Source organism: Heterodontus francisci, chromosome 4 (genome assembly GCF_036365525.1).
Source record: "Heterodontus francisci isolate sHetFra1 chromosome 4, sHetFra1.hap1, whole genome shotgun sequence".
NCBI classification, from domain to species: domain Eukaryota; kingdom Metazoa; phylum Chordata; class Chondrichthyes; order Heterodontiformes; family Heterodontidae; genus Heterodontus; species Heterodontus francisci.
Window position 1 is genome coordinate 99,970,179 of NC_090374.1, and position 22,353 is coordinate 99,992,531.

A 22,353-nucleotide genomic window follows, 5' to 3' on the forward strand; every position below is an offset into this window, starting at 1 on the left:
AGATGGTCCTCCAAAAATAATTCATTCCTGCTATTAACCAAACTTGCTAGCTTTTTCTCATTTTGTTTAATTGCTATCCTTTTCTCGCCTTGCAACTTATTTTATTGATCTGTGTGCGGCTCGTGACTGCATATTCCTGAAGGGATTGAAATTGCAAGTCCCAGCAAGCCTCAGAGGCCTTGAGATTGACTGGCTCATTTGCACCTCAGTGGAATCCTCCTTACACCAGAGCATCATTTAGGTCTGTGTTCTTCCATCTACCTTGTTTGCTGTAAATAGCTGCTCATTATGTTAGGTCAGGCTAGTGCTGTGGCATCATGGCTCAGCGATCGTGAGCAGCTTTCAGATACTGCAGGGAAGCCTCTAGGGGAAAATGCATGTGTCAGGCTTTGTAGTTGTCAAGGTTATAAGCGACAGTTTAGCTTGAAGGTTTAAAATGCCCGAGCAAAACCCTAACTTCTCTGGCAAATGACTTTACAAAGAGTTGACACTTGGTTTGAAATAAGACAGATGTTGGTGCAGTTTTCTTCAAGTTTGCTCTAATTCTAGAAGGTGCAATTCACCAAACTTAATCCTTTACATCGACTGAAGACTGACAGTATAAGACAGACCCATTTATTTTTCTAAACACTGTGACCAAATGATTTTCACCATAGTTTGATTCCACTATTTTAACCTCTTGAAGCAAAAATTTATGCATTAACCGATAAAATGTTATATTTTTGAGGATACTAATTTGAAAATGCAAGTGCATCATTCTATACTTGGGTTCAGCAACAGTGCAACTACACTACAATCAAACTGTACTGCATGCTGTGAGTTACCCAGCTGTTAAATTTCCTGACCATCAAGCAATAAAGCTGATGATATCCTGATTAATATTGGGGCTATCCTGTTGCAAAGTCATTTGCAATCCTCTGTAACACAAAAATGTTGTGCCAAACGTTTTATTCGTAAGAAGTAACAGTGACAGATTTTTTTTTTGTTCCATACGATTAATGTTTTTCAATATGCTTACATTTCTTGCTCTTTGATTTTAAGCTGCAGTATGATTGGAACATATATGCTGCAAGTCCAGTCACCACTAATGTTTCAATTAAGTTTAATCATGTATTAATATCATGCATTACTCAACAGACATAAAGTAAAAAAGTGATGTCAGAAAAAAATTTCTTAAAAGACTTCTGCCTCAGAATAATTAGTTTTTTTCTATTGTTCAATGCTACTTTAACACTCAATGTGATTGAAGCTATAAAAACCCAATGTGAAACACTGCTGGGATATTTTTTCTTTATCATTAATTATACACTTAGAGGTTTCCTTGTGAGTTTTTATGATTAGTGTTGTATCATATTACCATCTATTTTTTTGAGTTAGCTACTGCCTGTTACTAGACCTAGCAGGAGAACAGTGACCACTTTGTTATATCCACTCAATATGACCAAGTGCGTATGATATTAAAATATATAGATATTACTTAATTCTAATTTAGTAGCAGTCAGTATTTTGGACATTAAATAAACTCAGGAAACCAGTATGCTGTTTCAGGCACTGAAGGGAGAGACTAATCTTTGTGCACAGCCAGCATCAACTTACAAGGATCAGATTGTCCGCCAAGTTGTATGTACGATTTGTTGCTATGGAAACAATTAAACTTTCGCTTTCAAAGCTGGCTTTTCAGTCATGTTAAGTGTAAGTAATGCTGACAAGAAGTGCTGCGTATTTGATCCAAATTATGTTATTGTATCAGTTTTACAAGATTACCAATTACTTTGGTAAGATTGATTCAAGTCTACATTCTTTGGAAGTTGCACTTTGACTTATTCCTACTGCTGCACAGCTGTACTTCGAAAGCCAGAATTTTACAAAATTGTCTCGATGAAAGCTACCATTAGGAAGTTGTTTTTTTTTGTAACACCCCTTCCCTTGTGGAATATGTTGACCTAAAGGATATGTCTCAGTAGGTAAGTAGATGTGTTTCATGTTGTTCTCATATTGATTGTTTTTCCCACTTGCTTACTCCTGAGGACAGCATCAGTGATGTATCAGCTTTGAGGCCCACTGATACAGCTTTTTTTGATGGGACACGTTGGTCATTTACAATTAAATAGGTGCTCAAAACAGCTTGCTATTGCTCGAAAGGAAATTGCTCTGAAATGTCAACAAGGCTTTGTTAACGTGACACAAGTTTATTGTATGTTAAAGATTGTAATGTTACAAGTAAAATTATACTCCCATTACTAATTTTACTGAATTGGGATTTGAGATTATCTGTGTTATTTGTTCAAGGAATAGTATTTTATTTGCTTCAGTATGTATTAAACAAAACTGAAGCAAAGTTTATTTCTATGACATTTCAGGACACTGAACGTACCATGGATGAGGAGAAGTGTAAATCAAGTGACAGTAACTCACAAGCAAGTCTCCTTAATGGCAGTCAATTACTCAACAATTTAGGAAACATGGTATGTTATTGCTAACTTTAATATATTTCACAGTCCACTTTCAGTTTAATAGTAAGTACGGTAGTTCATTAAAAAGTTAAAAATACAGTGGATTACAAACAAAGTAAGTGAAGAATACTTCATGTGTATTTGTTAAATACCAATTGCCTCCTCAGGTCCATTCTATACTGTGCACCATTTTACATCTAGACAAGTAACCTGGCCCCTGTCCTCTGTTAATGTTGTTCTTAACAAATTTTTACATATTTTTCTATCCGAACATGGGCAAGTAGCTGGTTTTTGCTCAGTCATGTCCTGAATGAGCTCATAATTTGAAGAATTGTGGAGACAAGCCTAAGATCCCATCACTCTATGGCATAGAAGTTACTGGAAATACACAACAGATACAAAGACTAATGTTAAACTAGAAATTGAAGCAAATACAAGAGTTACGGAAGGAACCTAAAATTGCATTACTTATAAAACAGGATGATACTAAAATTGGAGAATATTAAATAATTCTGAGGACCAAAGGAAGCTGCAAGGTGATATTGATAAGATGGTGGATTGGCCCAAAAGAGGAGATTCAGGTTCACACTAAGTAGAATATAAAAGTCAAACTGTAATGACGAGTTTCTGTAAAACATTATGCAGAGTACTGTGTGCAATTTGGCCTTCACAGAATAAGAAGGATGGTGAGGAAGTAAAACAGGTTTAATACTTTACTAGGATGCTGCCTGGTATAAGGAAATACAAAAAAGACTTGAAGAATTGGGACTCTTCATGAGAGCCAAGGAGATTACATGGTGGTTTGATAGAGGTGTTTAAAATTATGAAGGAATGAGACAGAGCAGATAGAAACAGACTATTTCCAGTGAGAGAGGCTTTAGAATAAGGGAATATAATAATAAATATAGATATAAAATTAAATACAACTGATTTAGGACTCAGAGGAAGAGGAACTTTTTTCACGCAGAGGGTTATAATGCTGTGGAACATACTTTTAAAGCTAGTAATTGAAGCTGAGACCTTGGGCTAGATTTTATGTTGGGTGGACGGGAGCTGGCCACTGACATAAAATTCAGTGGCGAACCCGTTCCGCCTAGCCTGGGGATCCGTCCCGTACCTTATGGGTCCCCAGGCTTTAATTGTTCTGAGGTGGGACTTCCACCCGCTTGAGGGAGGAAGTCCTGTCTCATTGAGCTGCAGGCCAATCATCAGGCCGGCAGCTCTTAGTCCCAGCAGCGCCACTGGGAGCGGTGACCACTGCTGGGACTGCAGCCCAGCTGAGGACATGGAGCCAGGACTGCAGGTAAGTTTGGATTGCCTCGCCGGGGGTAATAGGTCATGCCCCGGCGAGGCAAGGGTGGTCGTTTGGGGGGAAGTGGGGGGGGGCGTCTCGGGTCCTGGGAGCGGTTGAGGAAGTGAGGCCAGCCCTCAATCGGGCACCCTGTCCCCGGTTGTCAGGGCACCCCTCCCTCTCACCCCCCCCCCCCCCGTCAGGGTGCGGAGAGACCGACGGCTTTCACCGGGCTGCCTTTCCCAGCTCCAGGACACCCGCTTGCCAGGGATAAAATCCCCATGGAGGCGGGCAAAGGCCCTTAAGTGTCCGTTAATTGGCAACTTAAGGGCCTTGATTGGCCTGGGGTAGGCGGCCCATTTTCCGCTCAGGATTTACAGGTCTCCACCCCTTTTAAAATATATTTCCTTACTTGGAAACACCAAATGCCTGTCAGACCCTAGCATCTACCATTGCTAGCATGGTGCAGGGAAAGGCTGGTTCTTCAAAGAAAAAGTTTAGCTTCCTTTTAATTTAGTATTTCTCAAAATCACTAGAGCTTCATGATTAAGCATTGTTCGGGAACTGCTATGCCTTGTTGTATACAAGAGGAGGATACCTACAAACTGATTGCTGAAACAAGGAATCAGGTTGTGCTTTTCATTTTAATGCACAGTACCAGAGTCCTGCAAGCCTGCTGACACTGTTACAGATAAATTCTCCCCCCAACCACCATCAGGTGGGAGCCCCAGATAGCATAAGTATTCAAAGCAGTCTGACTGCAGAACTTCTAATAGCATCAAGGTGCTCCACAGTGGACAAATGGAAGCTCCATGCTTTTCCAGATCTGCCACCACCACTCCCCCACTCCCAACCCCTCTGTAGCCTCCCAGAATTTTTGGGACCATTTATGTTTTGATTGGATTTAAAAGGAAATGCACCAAGCCAAACCTTACTTGATTTTGTCACAGTTGGCATATATTGGCTGGCCAAAGAGCATTAAGAGGACTTTACCCTTTCTAAAAGTCAGTATACTGCAGTTATGAATTTCCTGTTTAAGTTGAACTTAATTATACTGGAGAATCAAATCAAAAAATATTGCAAAGGCCCTGACATCATTCCGGCAATAACACTGAAGACTTGTGCTCCAGTTCTGGCCGCTCCCGTAGCCAAGATGTTCCAGTGCAGCTACAACACTGGCATCTACCCGACAATGTGGAAAATTGTCCAGGTATGTCCTGTACACAAAAAGCAGGACAAATCCAATTACTGCCCCATCAGTACACTCTCAATCATCAGCAAAGATGGAAGATGTTGTCGACACTACTATCATGCGACACTTACTCAGCAATAACCTGCTCACTGACACTCAGTTTGGGTTCCGCCAGGGCCACTCAGCTCCAGACCTCATTACAGCCTTCGTCCAAACATGGACAAAAGAGATGAACTCAAGAGATGAGGGGAGAGTGACTGCCCTTGACATCAAGGCAGCCTTTGACCAAATATGCCATCAAGGAGCCCTAGGCAAATTGAAGTCAATGGGAATCAGGGGGAAAACTCTCCGCTGGTTGGAGTCATACCTAACACAAAGAAAGATGGTTGTGGTTGTTGGAGGTCAATCATCTCAGTCCCAGGACATCACTGCAGGAGTTCCTCAGGGTAGTATCCTAGGCCCAACCATCTTCAGCTGCTTCATCAATGACCTTCCTTCAATCATAATGTCAGAAGTGGGGATGTTCGCTGATGATTACACAATGTTCAGCACTATTTGCAACTCCTCAGATACAGAAGGAGTCTGTCCATATACAGCAAGACCTGGACAACATCCAGGCTTGGGCTGATAAGTGACAAGTTACATTTGCACCGCACAAGTGCCAGGTAATGACCATTTCCAGCAAGAGAGAATCCAACTATCTCCCCTTGACATTCAATGGCATTACAATCGCTGAATCCCCCACTATCAACATCCTGAGGGTTACCATTGACCAAAAACTGAACTGGACCAGCCATTTAAGTACTGTGGCTACAAGAGCAGTCAGAGGCTGGGAATCCTGCGGTAAATAACTCACCTCCTGACTCCCCAAAGCCTGTCCACCATCTACAAGCACAAGTCAGGAGTGTACTTACAGCTAGAGGGGGAGTGGGGAAATGGTGACAGATTAAAATGCTATTATGAGAGGTGTGCACTGAAGGAGTGCTGACACAGCAGGATGAAAATACACTGGCTATAATGCAAAATTGAGTTTGTCAAGTCAAAAACTGCAGTCCGAATGCTGATCTTACAAATATGGCAAACTAGCTGTAACTGATGAAGTACATAAGGACATAAGTAGGAGTAGGAGTAGACCATACAGCCTCTTGAGCCTATTCTGCTGTTCAATACGATCATGGCTGATCTTCAGTCTCAAATCTACTTTTCTGCCCGGTCCCCATATCCCAAAAATCTATCTATCTCAGCCAAGGAATCGTACAAGAGTAGGGAAATTTAATAATAGAACAAACTTAAAGGCTTTGTATCTGAATGCACGAAGCATTCGGAATAAAATTAATGAGTTAACAGCGCAAATGGAGACAAATGGGTATGATTTAGTGGCGACTACTGAGACATGGTAGCAGGGAAACCAGGTTTGGAAATTGAATATCCAAGGGTACTCAGTATTTCGGAAGGATAGACAGGAAAGAAAAGGAGGTGGTGTAGCTTTGTTAATGACGGAAGAGATCAGTGCTGTAGTGAGAAACGATATAGGCACTGGAGATCAAGGCGTAGAATCAGTCTGGGTAGAAATAAGAAATAGCAAGGGAAAGAGTCACTGATGGGAGTAATCTATAGGTCCCCAAACAGTAGTTCCGCAGCGGTGCACAGTATAAACCAGGAAATACTGGGGGCTTGTAAGAAAGGTACGGCAATAATCATGGGTGATTTTAATATGCATATAGACTGGATTAGTCAAATTGGCAAGGGTAGCCTTGAGGGAGAGTTCATTGAATGTATTAGAGATTGTTTTTTGGAGCAATATGTGTGGAACCAACCAGGGAGCAGGCTATTCAAGATTTGGTGTTGTGTAATGAGGTGGGATTAATAAATGATCTCATTGTTAAGGATCCTCTAGGGAAAAGTGATCATAGCATGCTAGAATTTCAAATTCAGTTTGAGGGCGAGAAGCTGGAGTCCCACACGAGTGTTCTGGAGTTAAACAAAGGTAATTATATAGGCATGAGGACAGATTTGGCCCTAGTGGACTGGGCAGGAAGACTACAAGGTAGGACAGTTGATGAGCAGTGGCAGATGTTTATGGAGATATTCAATTTATCCCAACTAAAATATATTCCAGACAGGAAGAAAGATTCTAGGAAGGGGAAAAAACATCCGTGGTTTGGCAAGGAAGTTAAGGATAACATGAAGACAAAAACTAAGGCATACCTTATTGCAAAGGCCAGTGGCAGGCTGGAAGATTGGGAAACTTTTAAAGATCAACAAAAGGCTACTAAAAAAGTAATAAAAAGAGCAAAGGTAAATTATGAAAGAAAACTAGCGCAAAATCTAAAAACAAATAGCAAAAGCTTCTATAAGTATATAAAAGGGAAGAGAGTAGCGAAAGTTGGTCCATTGGAGGATGAGACTGGGGAGTTAATAGAAGGGAACACAGAAATGGCAGAGACATTAAATCAGTATTTTGCTTCAGTTTTCACGGTGGAGGACACTAGTACCATCCCAATAGTAATAGGTAATGCAGAGGTTATAGAAAGGAAGAAACTTAGAACAATCATCATAACTGGGGAAAAAGTACTGAGCAAACTATTGGGGTTGAAGGGAGACAAGTCCCCAGGCCCTGATGGCCTACATCCTAGGGTCTTAAAGGAAGTGTCAGCGAAGATAGTGGATCCATTGGTTATAATATTCCAAAATGCTTTGGATATGGGAAAGGTTCCAGTGGATTGGAAAAACGCTAATGTAACGCCCTTACACAAAAAGGGAGGGAGGCAGAAAGTAGGAAACTATAGACCAATTAGTTTAACGTCTGTCATTGGGAAATTGTTAGAATCCATTATTAAGGAAGTAATAACAGAACATTTAGAAAGTCAAAACATAGTCCATCAGAGTCAGCATGGTTTTATGAAGGGTAAATCATGTTTGACTAATTTGCTAGAGTTCTTCGAAGCTGTAACAAGCAAAGTGGATAATGGGGATCCTGTAGATGTAGTATATCTGGACTTCCAGAAGGCATTTGATAAGGTGCCACACAAAAGGTTAATACACAAGGTAAGATCACATGGGGTTAGGGGCAATTTATTAGCTTGGATAGAGGAAACCAACAGAAAACAGAGAGTCGGGATAAATGGGTCCTTTTCTGGTTGGCAAGATGTAACTAGTGGGGTGCCACAGGGTTCAGTCCTCGGGCCCCAACTATTTACAATCTATATAAATGACTTGGATACAGGGATAGAAGGTACTATAACCAAATTTGCAGATGATACTAAAATAGGTGGGACAGTAAGTTGCAGTAAAGAAATAAGAAATCTACAAATTGATATGTATAGATTAGGTAAATGGGCCAAAATTTGGCAGATGGATTTTAACGTGGATAAGTGTGAGGTTATCCATTTTGGTCGGAAGAATAGAAAGGCAAATTATTATCTAGATGGACAAAAACTTCAGAGTGCTTCGGTGCAGAGGGATCTGGGTGTCCTCGTGCATGAATCGCAGAAAACTAGTTTGCAGCTACAGCAGGTGATAAGGAAGGCAAATGGAATTTTGGCATTTATTGCTAAAGGAATAGAGTATAAAAGTAGGGAAGTGCTGCTGTAACTGTACAAGGCATTGGTGAGACCGCACCTGGAGTATTGCTTACAGTTTTGGTCCCCTTACTTGAGGAGGGATGTAGTTGCATTGGAGGCAGTTCAGAGGAGATTCACTAGATTGATTCCAGAGATGGGGAGCTTGTCCTATGAAGAGAGATTGAGCAGTTTAGGCCTTTACTCTCTGGAGTTTAGAAGAATGAGAGGAGATCTATTTGAGGTACATAAGATGATTAAGGGGATTGACAAAGTAGACAGAGAGAGGATGTTTCCTCTTGTGGGGCAATCTAGAACGAGAGGTCATAGTTTTAAGATAAGAGGTAGCAGATTTAAAACAGAGATGAGGAGAAATTACTTCTCTCAAAGGGTCGTGAATCTGTGGAATTCACTACCCCAGAGTGCGATGGATGCCGGGACATTGAGTAAATTTAAGGAGGAGATAGACAGATTGTTAATTAGAAATGGGTTGAAGGGTTATGGAGAATGGGAAGGAAAGTGGAGTTGAGGCCAAGATGAGATCAGCCATGATCATATTGAATGGCGGAGCAAGCTTGAGGGGCTGAATTGCCTACTCCTGCTCCTAGTTCTTATGTTCTCATGTTAAGTATAATAAACGATGGAGCATCCACAATCCTCTGGGGCAGAGAATTCATTTGAAGGATTTACAACCCTCTGAGTGAAGAAATTTCTCCTCATCTCAGTCCTAAATGATCAACCACTTATACTGAATCTGTGCCCCCATGTTCTAGATTCCCCAGCCAGAGGAAACAATCTCTGTGTCTACCCTGTCAAGCCCCTTCGAATCTTGTATGTTTCAATGAAATCACCTCTCATTCTTCTAAACTGCAGATAATATAGGCCCAATTTACTCAGCCTCTCATCATAGAACAACCCTCTCATCCCAGGAACCAATCTAGTGAACCTTCGCTGTACTGCCTCCAATGCAAGTATATCCTTACTTAGGTATGGAGACCAAAACTGCACATAGTATTCCAGGTGTGGTCTCACCAAAGTCCTACACAATTGTAGCAAGTCTTTCATATTCTTGTACTTCAACCTCCTTGCAATAAAGGCCAACATGCCATTTGCCTTCCTAATTGCTTGCTGTTGTACCTGCATGCCAACTTTTTGTGCTCTTTGTACAAGTACACACAAGTCTCTCCAAACATCAAACTTTAAAAACTTCACACATTTTAAACATATTCTGCTTTTCTGTTCTACTACCACTCCTCACTACCATTTACTACCTCACACTTCCCCATATTAAACTCCATCTGACACCTTGTTGCCCACCCACTTAACCTGTCTATATCTCTTTGCAGTCTCTTTGTATCCTCCTCATTGCTTATGTTCCCATCTAACTTTGTATCATCAGCAAACTTAGATAAATTACTCTTGTACTCCTCGCCTAAGTCATTAATGCAGATTATAAATAGCTGAGGCCCCAGCACCGATCCTTGCGGCACTCCACTAATTACACTCTGCCAACTTGAAAATGCCTCATTTATCCCTACTCTCTGCTTCCTATCCATTAACAAATCTTCTATCCATGCTAATATATGACCCCCCATTCCATGAGCCCTTATCTCATCTATTAACCTTTTGTGTGGCACCTTATCAAATGCCTTTTGGAAATCCAAGTATACTACATCTACTAGCTCCCCTTTATCTACCCTACTAGTCCTCAAAAAAACGCTAAATAAATTGGTCAAATACGATTTCCCTTTCGTAAAACCATGTGGACTCTGTCTAATCATACTATGATTTTCTAAGTGCATTTTTAAGACTTCCTTCATGATAAATTCCAGCATTTTCTTGACAACTGTTGCCAAGCTAACTGGCCTGCAGATCAGTGTTTTCTCTCTCCCTCCTTTCTTGAAAAGCAGTGCTACATTTGCTAACTTGCAAGTTGCTGAGTTCTCCCAGCAGCTGTTTTAAAAAGTGTTCGATAAATCAAGACCTACGATACCAAACAAGGAGAATTCAGAACAGAACCACTTTTCATGAGTTTGCATGCTTCTCTAGGAGTTGATTTGGCCAGCACCCACTCTATTGAAAGTCTCACGCTAAGTGTGCTGAAGCCAGCTACTGATTTTCTGAGATGTGCTCACTGCTGATGTGGGGTTTCACCCCAGGCGCACCACTGTAGAATCGGCCCTAAAGCCTCTCCATTAATTGCTACTTGTGGCAATGCATTTTATGCTTTTTTTATTCATTCTTGGGAAAGCCAGGATTTGTTGCTCATCCCTAGATGTCCTAGAGAAGGTGATGCTGGACTATCATCTTCAACTGCAGTCCATATCGGGATCTTCAAGATTTTGACCAACAACAATGAAGAAATGGTGATTATATGTCCAAGTTGTTATGCTGTGTGACTTGGAGGTGATGGTATTCCAGTGAATATGCTGCCCTTGTCCTTCTGGGTGGTGGAGGTCGCAGATTTTGGAGGTGCAGTCAAAGAAGCTTTGGTGACTTGCTGCAGTGCATCCTATAGATAGTAAACACTGATGAATGGTGTCAAGCTTCATGAGTGCTGCGACAGCTGTACCAATCCAGGCAAGTGACGAGTATTCCATCAGACTCCTGACTTGGGCCTTGTAGGTGGGAAAGAGGCTTTGGGGAGTCAGGAGGTGAACCACTCTGTAGAACACCCAGCTATTTACCAGCTTGAATATCCATGACATGTCTGTGGGTTGTCTAGTTTTGGTCAATGGTGACCTCCAGATTATTGATGGTGGGGATTCGACAATGGTAATGTCATTGAATGTCATGGGGAGGTGTTCAGGCTCTCTCATTGGAGATGGTCATTGCCTGGCACTTGTGTGGCTCAAATGTTACTTGTCACTTGTCAGTGCAAACCTGGATTTTGCCTGGGTCTCGCTGCACATGTGCATGGACTGCTTCATTATCTGAGGTATTGCTAATTGAGCTGGAGACTGTGCAATCATCAACATTCCCACTTCTGACCTTACGTTGGAGAGAAGATCATTGAAAAAGCAGATGAAGATAAATGGATCTGGTGACCAATGTGAAAGACTTTTGTTTTACTTCAGCCATGGCTCAGTTGGTAGCACTTTCAGCTCTGAGTCACACAGTTCTGGGTTCCAATCCCACTCCAGGGCTTGAGCACAAAAACCAACACTGACACTTCAATGCAGCACTGAGTGAGTGCTTTCTTTCAGATGAGATGTTAAACTGAGGCCCCATCTGCCTGCTTGGGTGGATGTACAAAATCCCATGGCCCTATTTCAAAGGAGAGCAGGGAGTTATCCCTGGTGTTCTGGCCAATATTTATCTTTCAATCAACATCACAATACCGATTAGAGTCATAGAGTTATACAGTACAGAAACAGGCCCATTGTGTCTGTGACGGCCATCAAGCACCTATCTATTCTAATCTCCTTTTCCAGCACTTGGCCCAATAGCCTTGTATGCTATGGCATTTCAAGTGCTCATCCAGATACTTCTTAAATGTTGTGAGGGTTCCACCCCTTCAGGCAGTGTATTCCAGATTCCAACCACTCACTGGGTGAAACATTTTTTCCTCAAATCCCCTCTAAACGTCCTGTCCCTTACCTTAAATCTATGCCCCCTGGTTATTAACATCTCTGATACGGGAAAAAGTGCCTTCCTATCTACCCTATCTATGCCCCTCATAATTTTGTATACCTCAATCATGTCCCCCCTCAGCCTTCTCTGCTCTAAGGAAAACAACCCTAGCCTATCCAGTCTCTCTTCATAGCTGAAATGCTCCAGCCCAGGCAACATCCTGGTGAATGTCCTCTGCACCCTCTCCAGTGCAATCACATCCTTCTTATAGTGTGGTGACCAGAACTGTACACAGTACTCCAGCTATAGCCTAACTAGCATTTTATACAGCTCCATCATAACCTCCCTGCTCTTATATTCTATGCCTCGGCTAATAAAGGCAAGTATCCCATATGCCTTCCTAACAACCTTATCTACCTGTGCTGCTGCCTTCAGTGATCTATGGACAAGTACACCAAAGTTCCTCTGACCCTCTGTACTTCCTCGGGTCCTATGACCCATTGTATATTCCCTTGCCTTGTTAGTCCTCCCTAAATGCATCACCTCACACTTCTCATGATTAAATTCCATTTGCCACTGCTCTGCCCATCTATATCGTCCTGTAATCTAAGGCTTTCCTCCTCACTATTTATGACACCACCAATTTTCGTGTCATCTGCGAACTTACTGATCATACCTCCTATATTCACGTCTAAATCATTAATGTACATTACAAATAGCAAGGGTCCCAGCACCGATCCCTGTGGTACACCACTGGTTACAGGCTTCCAATCGCAAAAACAACCCTCGACCATCACCTTCTGCCACCTGCCACTAAGCCAATTTTGGATCCAATTTGCCAAATTGCCATGGATCCCATGGCCTCTTACCTTCTTAACCAATCTCCCATGCGGGACCTTATCAAAAGCCTTACTGAAGTCCATGTAGACTACATCAACTGCTTTACCCTCATCTACACATCTAGTCACCTACTCGAAAAATTGAATCAAGTTTGTTAGAATGATCTCCCTCTGACAAAGCCATGCTGACTATCCTTGATTAATCCCTGCCTCTCCAAGTGGAGATTAATCCTGTTCCTCAGAATTTTTTCCAATGGTTAGACTCACCGGCCTATAATTACCTGATTTATTGCTGCTATCCTTCTTGAATAATGGTACCACATTCGCTGTCCTCCAGTCCTCTGGCACCTCTCCTGTGGCCAGAGAGGATTTGAAAATTTGTGTCAGAGCACCTGCAATCTCCTCCCTTGCCTCACATAACAGCCTGGGATACATGCTTATATGGTCATTAACACATTGTTGTGTGTGGGAGTTTGCTGTATGCAAATTGGCTCTCGTGTTTTGTGCATTACAACAGTGACTACACTTCAAAAGTACTTCATCGGCTGTAAAGCACTTTGAGACATCCGGTGGTCTTGAAAAGTGCTGCATAAATGTAAATCTTTTTTTCTTTTCTTCTTCCTTTGTTCTTCTAGTAATGATCCCGAGTCTATGATCCTCAATACTGACTCACCAATCAGTTCAAGTAATCTTTTACTATTTACCTTCTTAACCTTTTCATAATTTTGAAAACTTCTATTAGATCCCTAATTCTCCTTTCTTTCCAGTGAAAAAGCCCCACTTTAGTATCATTGGGATCCACCCCTGTAGATACTGCTGAGTATTATCTAAAGTTAAAGGAATAATCACTGCAGCATAGGTTAAAATGAACTGGTACATGGATGTGTTGCCTATCGTAATAAAGACTGAGGATAGCATGTCACATACAGCACCAAATAGCAATTTAATTGTTTTTGCAATCCGAATACATACTTTTCAGGAACCATTCAGTCGAGTGACAGACTCCTTCAACTCTAGTTTCCAGCTTCTCTCTTGCTATTTCTCTCCCAAGCTTTCTTTTCTTTTTCTATTTTATCAATCCTATTATGGCCCCGGTCATTTGAAACTTTCTCCTTTGTTTCCTGTACCTTCCTAAACATCATTTCTCCTTCCTACATGTTAAAACCCAAAGGGTAAATTTACACATCCACACTACTAGTTGAGAGCCCTGCTTGCTAGTAGCACATATCAGAAAATCATAGTTCTTCTGCATCTTTTTTGATGTGCACTGCTGGTAGGTGAGGCATCCACTGGCAGTGCGAACTTGTAAAATTATCTTTCTAGGCTTCTCGGCTTATCTCATAGACTGCTACTTTAACTGGTTCTTTTCCAGAATCTCAAAACTGTGCAACTCCTCAAGTCCCTCCTGTAATCTGCAAGCTTTTAAAGATTGGCATCACTTATTCACTACTTGCTGATTCACTTTGTCCACTTTTTTCAACTTTGCTATTGGCCTTGGACATTCTCCTTGGTTTTTCATTTAAAAAGAAACCACATGCACCTTTTCCCATTGGACATTTATAAATGTACATGGAGAATAAACAATAAATTGGCCCAAAGCCTTTAGAGAGCTAATTCAAGTTCAGCAGAAAGTGTTGTACAGCAATTTATAGCACAGTGTAAGGCTGACAGAACAAATCCACAACACCATTCTGTGCATGTTTACACAAGAACAAATTGATATCAGCAGCATGTTTGAGGGAGTTCATAAGGTCCCTTATGCTTTTTCTGAAACATTTTCAAAGACAGCTGTATAAACGACTGTCTTCAGAGTGACAGGAAGTTTTAGTCTTTCTTTCCCCAGAGAGACCCTGTATCTGAACAAGTCAAAAACCCTTGACAAAAGCAAACGGGAATTTTTCTCTGTGACCTTTCAGTTGCCTGTTTCAGCAGAGGTAATGCTTCCCGATGAATCTGGAAATTTTGTTTGAGGAATTTTTTGTAGCTCTTCAGCATGCATAATACATTGCAGCTGTTATTATGTCTTTATCCTTTTGACTGCAATTTCCATTTACGTGTGACAGGTGTGTACTTTACTCCATGGAAGAGCGGGCCAATTTTCTGTAGATTTTGCAGTTAAACTGAAGATTTTGCAGCATAATCCTAGCTAGATAGCTTTATATAATAATGTAGAAATGTAGCCATTAGCACCACATACTTTTCAAAAAGTTGTACCCATATAATTTTGAAATACTGCTGTCAGAACATGCAGATAATTGCATGCATCACACATTTGATGTAATGTTACCCCTCTAGCACTAGCACTACTAGTACATATTGCTTGATCACCCAACCAGCACGTTACCCTCAATCAATACTGGATATTTCTAATGAGAAAAGGAAACAATAAAGAAAACTTACATAGACTATTAATAAAAGGTGAGGGATGTAAATGTTTGTGATTGGCACACAAGCCCAAACCATCAGGATCATGTGCATACCTGTAATTTATCCCTGAGCTTCCATTATTCTGTATAGAAATAAGAGATTGAATGTGTTTTTCTTCATGTTACTTGTTCAAGACCAGTAGAAAAAAGATTAATGTTTTTCTGGATTTTTCCATTGCTTCCATTACTTATATCTGTCAAGAAGCAATCAGCATTTAATGGTAAAAGCGCAACTGCAGCAATCTCTTAAACCATGGTATTGAAAGGATCCAACTCTTGATACCTGCATGTCTGTATTTTGTATACTGCTGGTATTTGTTGAATTGGTGGGCTTCTGCTCTACAAAGATATACATTTTATACTAATAGGCCAGATTTCAACCTGCTTATGATTGAAATCAATTGAATTATCTCATCAAGAAAAAATATCAGTTGGGGTGAGGTGTAGTGCATCACAATTCCAACCTGCTGCACCATATAACTGAAAAAACTTTCACCAGCAATCTTCTACTTACGAGGGCAGATCTTCGATTACCTGCTGCCAGTAAGGGTTGGGGATCAAGCTATAAAATTGTAATTCCGATTCTTGGACCCGAGTGTGAAAACACCCACCCACGCTGAGTTTTGTTTAAATTTCAGTTATGCCACTGTGGCAAAGAGTTGAACCAGGTTCAAAGTTTTGCCTTAAAGGGAGTGAGGCAAAATTGATAGAAGAGGCAACCTGGCCCATTGTTGTGCATTGTTTGTGGCAGGTTTTAGAACAGCATTGAAAAAAGCCTCTGAGCAAAGCCTCTGATGCTTCTAACACCCAGACTGTAACCACAACAACAACTTGTATTTATATAGCACCTTTAACATAATAAAATGTCTCCAGGCACTTCACAGCAGTTTTATAAAACAAAACAGGCATCGAGCCACATTAAGAAGATATTAGATCAGATGACCAAAAGCTTGGTCAAAGCGATAGGTTTTAAGGAGCATCTTCAAGAAGGAATGTGAGGTAGAAAGGTGGAGAGGCATAGGGAGGATATTCCAGAGCTTGGGGTCTAGGGAATTGAAGGCATAGCCACCAATGGTGGAGCAATTAAAATTGGGATGCACACAAGGCGCATTAGAGGAGCACAGATATCTTGGAGGGTTATGGGGCTAGAGGAGATTACAGAGATAGGGAGCAGTGAAGCCATGGAGGATTTGAAGACAAGGATGAAAATTTTAAAATCAAGACATTGGAGTAGAAATAGACAGTTTTAATGATGAAGCAAATATAAGAGTGGCGCAGTAGTTAGCACTGCAACCTCACAGCTCCAGCGACCCGGGTTCAGTTCTGGGTACCGTCTGCGTGGAGTTTGCAAGTTCTCCCTATGACCGCATGGGTTTCTGTCGGGTGCTCGGGTTTCCTCCCACGGCCAAAGACTTGCAGGTTGATAGGTAAATTGGCCATTGTAAATTGCCCCTAGTGGTGGTAGGAGAATGGTTGAAATGTGGTAGGGAATATGGGATTAATGTAGGATTAGTATAAATGGGTGGTTGTTGGTCAGCACAGACTCAGTGGGCCAAAGGGCCTGTTTCAGTACTGTATCTCTATATGACTCTCAGGTTGGAAACTCATCTCAGGGTCAAAAGTGACACCAAGGTTGTGAACAGACTGGCTAAATCACAGACTGTTGCTAGGGAGAGGGATGGAGTTAGTAGCTAGGGAGTGGAGTTTGGTGTGGGGACCGTAGGCTGGATTTTTCAGAGTGGAGGTGGGAAACAGGAACCTGGTCTGGCTTTTGGTGGGAAACCTGCCACCTCTGGGAAGCTGATTCAGATTGCAATTTTCAAATGGGTAAGCCTTAATTGGTATGGAGATGGGTTTCCTGTCCTCTTAGAGCTAGTGGGATTGAAAATGTCAGTGGGTCAGATCAAATATGGGGCTCATATAGACTTCTACGGCAGCCAGGCAGCCATCGCTGAGACCTCTGGTTGGCCTGAGGGAGTGATCTGCCTTCCACAGCACCAGAGGAAAGTGAGATGTCACAGGGGAGCTGGAGACCTGGCGTTGGGGCAGGGCAGACCCTTGCTTCATTGATGCCGACATGGATTTAATGCTGGAGGCCATGAGGATGAGGAGGGAGGACCTTTTTCCCGAGGGTGGCAGGAGAAGGCCACCTCATCGTGCAGCAGGGGCAGCTCTCTGTTCATCATTATCCCTCTGCTCCTTCTTCCTCCTCCTCTTTTACCTCCTACCCCTCCCCCGATGAGTGGTATCCTTCCAGGGCTTCACGGTCTATACCTCTCTGGAGGGCCATGTTATGGAGAGCGCAGCAGACCACCACAATGACCAAGACCCTTGCTTGAGAGTATGGGAGTTTGCCATATGACCAATCCAGGCTCCAGATTCGCATCCTTAGAAATCTGATCGCCTGCTGAATGCTTGGCTTGCGGAGCAGGTGGCATTGGTTGTTTCGTATCTCTGCCTCTGTCTGGGGCTCCCGTGGAGGGGTCAGTAGCCATCTCCTCAAGGGATTTCCCTTGTCTGCTTGGATCAATCCATGCACTGTGGGGGATGGAGTGAAGTACCGAGGCAGCCTGGACTGGCGGAGGATAAAGGAGTCAGGGTAGCTGCCAGGAAAGTGAGTGCAAACATGGAGGAAGCTCTTGTTGTGGTTGCAGACCATTTGGACGTTGAGGGCGTGGAAGCCCTGCCTGATGATGGATCTTACTGGCCGGTTACTGGGTGCCTTGATGGCCACGTGGGTGTAATCGATGATGCCCTACATCAATGGCGTCAAACTCCAAGGCCCTCTGTGCCAGTGCAGGCCCATCTATTTAAACATGGGTGTAGTCCTTGCCCACCTGAAAAAGGCATCCGTGACCTGCCTGATGGCCTAATGAGATGCTGACTGCGAGATGCCACCTAGTTCCACAGCTAATCCTTTGAACGACCAGGTTGCATAGAAGTTCAGGGCACCTGAGACCTTGATGACTGCATGTAGGTGACTGCCATGGGAGCCATGAGACCTCAGGTCATTGTGGATCAGAGCACACAGGACCATCTGCCTGGCTAGGAAAGCTTCCTATGGCACTGGCGCCCTGTCATTTGCAAATAGCTGACTCGGGCTGTGCACTGATGTCTTGGGTAGCGCCTCCCTCATTCCATACTGGATATCGGATAAGCAGTCTAATAATTTAGCAGGCACGGAAGAGTCAAGAGGGGTGGTGGTGAGGTAGAGCTGGGTGTCGTCAGCATATACATGTGAAAACTAACATTGTGCTTTCAGATGATGCCACGAGGGGCATCACATAGATGAGAAATAGGATGGGGCCAAGGATAGATCCTGGGGGGATACCAGAGGTAACGGTACGGGAGCAGGAAGAGAAGCCATTGCAGGTGATTCTCTGGCTACGATAGATAGATAAGAATGGAACCAGGTGAGAGCTGTCCCACCCAGCTGGACGACAGTGGAAAGGCGTTGGACGAGGGTGAAGTATTCAACTGTGTCAAAGGCTGCAAACAGGTTCTAAAGGATGAGAAGGGAAAACTTACCTTTGTGACAGTCACAAAGGATGTCATTAGTGACTTTGATAAGAGCTGTTTCGGTACAATGGCAGGGGCAAAAACCTGATTGGAGGGATTCAAACATGGAGTTCCAGGAATGATGGGAAGGATTGGGAGGCGACAACACGTTCAAGGACTTTGGAAAGGAAAAGGAGGTTGGAGATGGGATGGTAGTTTGCAAGGGAGGTGGGATCAAGTGTTCATTTTTTGAGCAGAGGAGTGATGAAGGCAGATTTAAAGGAGAGAGGGACAACACTTGAGGAGAGAACCATTTACAATATCGGCTAATATGCGGACCAGGAAGGTAAGTTGGGTGATCAGCAGTTAGTGAGAACAAAATTGAGGGTAAAGAAGATGGGTCCCGTGGACAAGATGAGCTCAGAGAGGGCATGACGGAAGATAGGAGAGAAACTAGAGAAAGACTCCAGTTCAGGGCTAGGGCGGGGGGGGTGGGGGAGCATTATAGGAAGTTTGGTTAGGTGGGCTAGTGGAAAGGAGGAATACGCCAGAGGCAGCTGATAGATTGGTCTCGATCATAGTGACAAAGAAGTCCATGAGTTCCTTGCATTTATTGTTAGAAGTTGAGGGTGGAGGGGACAGGGGACGGGGTTTAAGAAGACAGTTTGCAGTAGACGAATATCTGCCCCATTATTAATGCCTTTAAATAAGGAATCATCATTCTCCAGAGCAACAAAAATTAAAAGATTGAAATTCCTTTCCGTGGGTAAATTTTATGCTCTCCCCAGCAGCAGATTTGGAGGCAGGGAGAGCATAAAAGCAGGTGGGATGGTGGCGGGGGTCAAGCCTTCCCGCCCCGCTGCCAATTGAGGCCCTTAACTGGGCAATTAATGCTCAATTAAGGTCCTCTTCCCACCGCAGTTGCAATTAGCCGTGCGGTGGGCGGCCCTGTCGCCACACGGGAAGCCTGGCACGTTACAGAAAACCGTGAAGGCTGCTTCCCGGCTCTGGGAGCGGGGTGGGTGTCCCTTGGTAAAAGGCACTTAGTGTCTGAACAGGGGAACTCAGCATTGGGAAGGGAGCAGGCCTGCTGAGGGCCACCCCCCTGCCCTTACTGCCAACTCACCTCTGCCCCCTTCCCTGTGACCCCCACCCCACAGGACCCCTCCCACCCTGACCTACCTGAGACCTGGTCCAGTGACGCTCCTGGGCCTCCGCAGGTGGGTTTGGAACAGCAGCCACTGCCTCCTATTGGCCAGCAGCTCTGCAAGGATGGGACCTCTGGTGCCAGGGTCCTTGATCCCGTGGAAGGCTGGCCACTATCCAGTTAAGTGCCTGATTGGCACTAAATTCGGCAGGCCGTTTGTAGAAGAGGTGACGCGGGGATCTTGACATCGGTTTCTCCAGACGTCGAGACCCCTGCCACCAGGGTAATATTCCCCCCTACCCCCGAAGGTTGCTCAGTTAGTGTTGTTTTTAGTACACAGATTGAATTTGTCAGTTTGATTCTTAAATAGACTTCCTTTTATATTCTAATTTAGTCATGTTTATTTGTTTGACGTAGAGTTTATTTGCATTGGTAACAATTTTCAATAGACGTTCTTACAATCTTCGTGATGTTGTGCTGGTCTTTTTCATGTATTCTTTCATAAGTGCTCATCTTTCTGACCATAAGCTTTCACAAACTGAGCAGTAAAATTAGTTTTTCATTAATCAGTGTATTGAAACTAAAATGTACAAGAAATGAAGTTAGATTCTTGAGTAGTAAACCACCCTGGGAAATTCACAGCTAAATATCATCTGTGCTTCTTTTTTGTTAAAGGCTGATTCTGGAGTATCCTTTGGCAGTGGGAATCTGAGAGGCTGTCATAAAAAGCCAGTGAAATTGGAAGAAGAAAGAGAAGAGTTAAATATGAATTATACCAACTCTAGCAAATTGTCAGTGAATGAAAGTTATGGCCATTTGAGTAAGTTCTTTCAATGTAAATGATTTCTATATGGTCCTTGTAATATATGCTGACTATAAAATCACTTTGTATTTTCTTGGTACAAGCTGTATTATGCCAAAATCTCAGTTCAACTATACCATTGTCCTTGCTTTGTATTCTCTTACTGTTGGCAAAACTTGGTGGCAACATTGTGAAACAACAATCAAGGAGTAAAACTTGCTAACTCAGAGATTTCCAAGTCACACCCAGGGATCAAAATCTTTAACAATGATACATTTTCAGAGAAGTCATCAAATTATTTCGTTGTATTTTGATCTTTTTTATTTTAAACCTAATTGGGGTGAAGAATTCCCCAATAATTTAATGCACTATACTAATAGTTTGATATAGATTTGGCAAGAAAGGGATGTTAGTTGTGCTAGTCTTTGTTTTTGCAAAGTTTATTCGTTTTATTGGGTTAATGTGAAGGAGATAAGACTCTACATTAGCTCCAGCCATTCAATTCAGAATCTAGAATTATTTTTATGCATTTTATCATTATGTATATCAGACTGAAATATGGTTTGAATGAAAGTGCTATCCTAAAGCTACAAAGTGATATTCTATCATCCTTGTTTGGTACCATCTTTAAAATTAATCTGCTTTCCTTCTTTTAAGATTCTAAGCATGTAAGAGCAGGTCCTATCTCCAGATTTTTGGGCTCTCCCTAGATTCTGAAGGTTTTTCACAATAAACAGTTCTGTGATTGGCTTACATATTCATGTGACACTGCTTACCTGAGATATGGCTTGAGATAGCATTCTGATACCAAGAGATCTCAAGCCTGCTCTGTTTCCATTAAATATACCAGCACTGAAGACTTGGGGGGATAATTTTCAACTAGCCCCTTCATCAGTCTTTTTCTAAGGGGTTGTTTTCTTTGAGACTATTCTAGTTAGCGGAGAAGGGCTGGTAAAAGCTCTAATAAACTTTTTATTACTGATTATTATAAATAACACTTGTTATACATTGTAGTATTAGTCTAACTCACTTAGAGTCACCCTCATTGAGTACACTGCATCCATCAGGTGAATGCCTCACCTTCATTCACTAACAGGTTTGAATTTTTGGCCCATGTAGATGAGAGCGCAAAATGCAAGGGAGAGGGACAGGACTGGAGGTGCCCCACCATAAATAGTACAGCTCACAGATGCAGACAAGGACAGCTGGAAAAAGAAATGACTCTGTGTCTTATCTTATTCTGTCTCAAAAATAAGCGTTGAAATCAGAGTCAGTGCACTTAACAAAATTCAACAAGTCATCTGTTCAAAAAGCAGTCAGCACACGGTCCTCCACTGGTCTTGCACCATGGACTCCATCACACTTCCCCCCCACCCCCTCTGCACTTCACCACCCCTCCCCACCTCACCCCCCATCACCCCCCTGCCACCACCCCACACCCCCTGCCACCACCTTGGGAAAAAGAAAGCTTTACCGCAGTATGGTTTTCTTTACAACAGTTCAGAAATACAGCAAGTTCTTAACATCATAAGCATTTTAACAAGTAGCTTATTACATACTGTACACATAACA

The 22,353-nt window shown here is 42.6% G+C and overlaps 1 protein-coding gene across 1 annotated transcript in view; it reads left to right on the top strand.

Moving 5' to 3' along the window:
- Positions 1-22,353, top strand: part of LOC137368805 (coiled-coil domain-containing protein 186-like) — a 320,706-nt gene that overhangs the window by 207,576 nt on the left and 90,777 nt on the right. The window contains exons 13-14 of the mRNA XM_068029009.1: positions 2,361-2,465; positions 20,655-20,799. Of these exons, the coding sequence (XP_067885110.1) occupies positions 2,361-2,465; positions 20,655-20,799 (250 nt within the window). The remainder of the gene's footprint in view (positions 1-2,360; positions 2,466-20,654; positions 20,800-22,353) is intronic.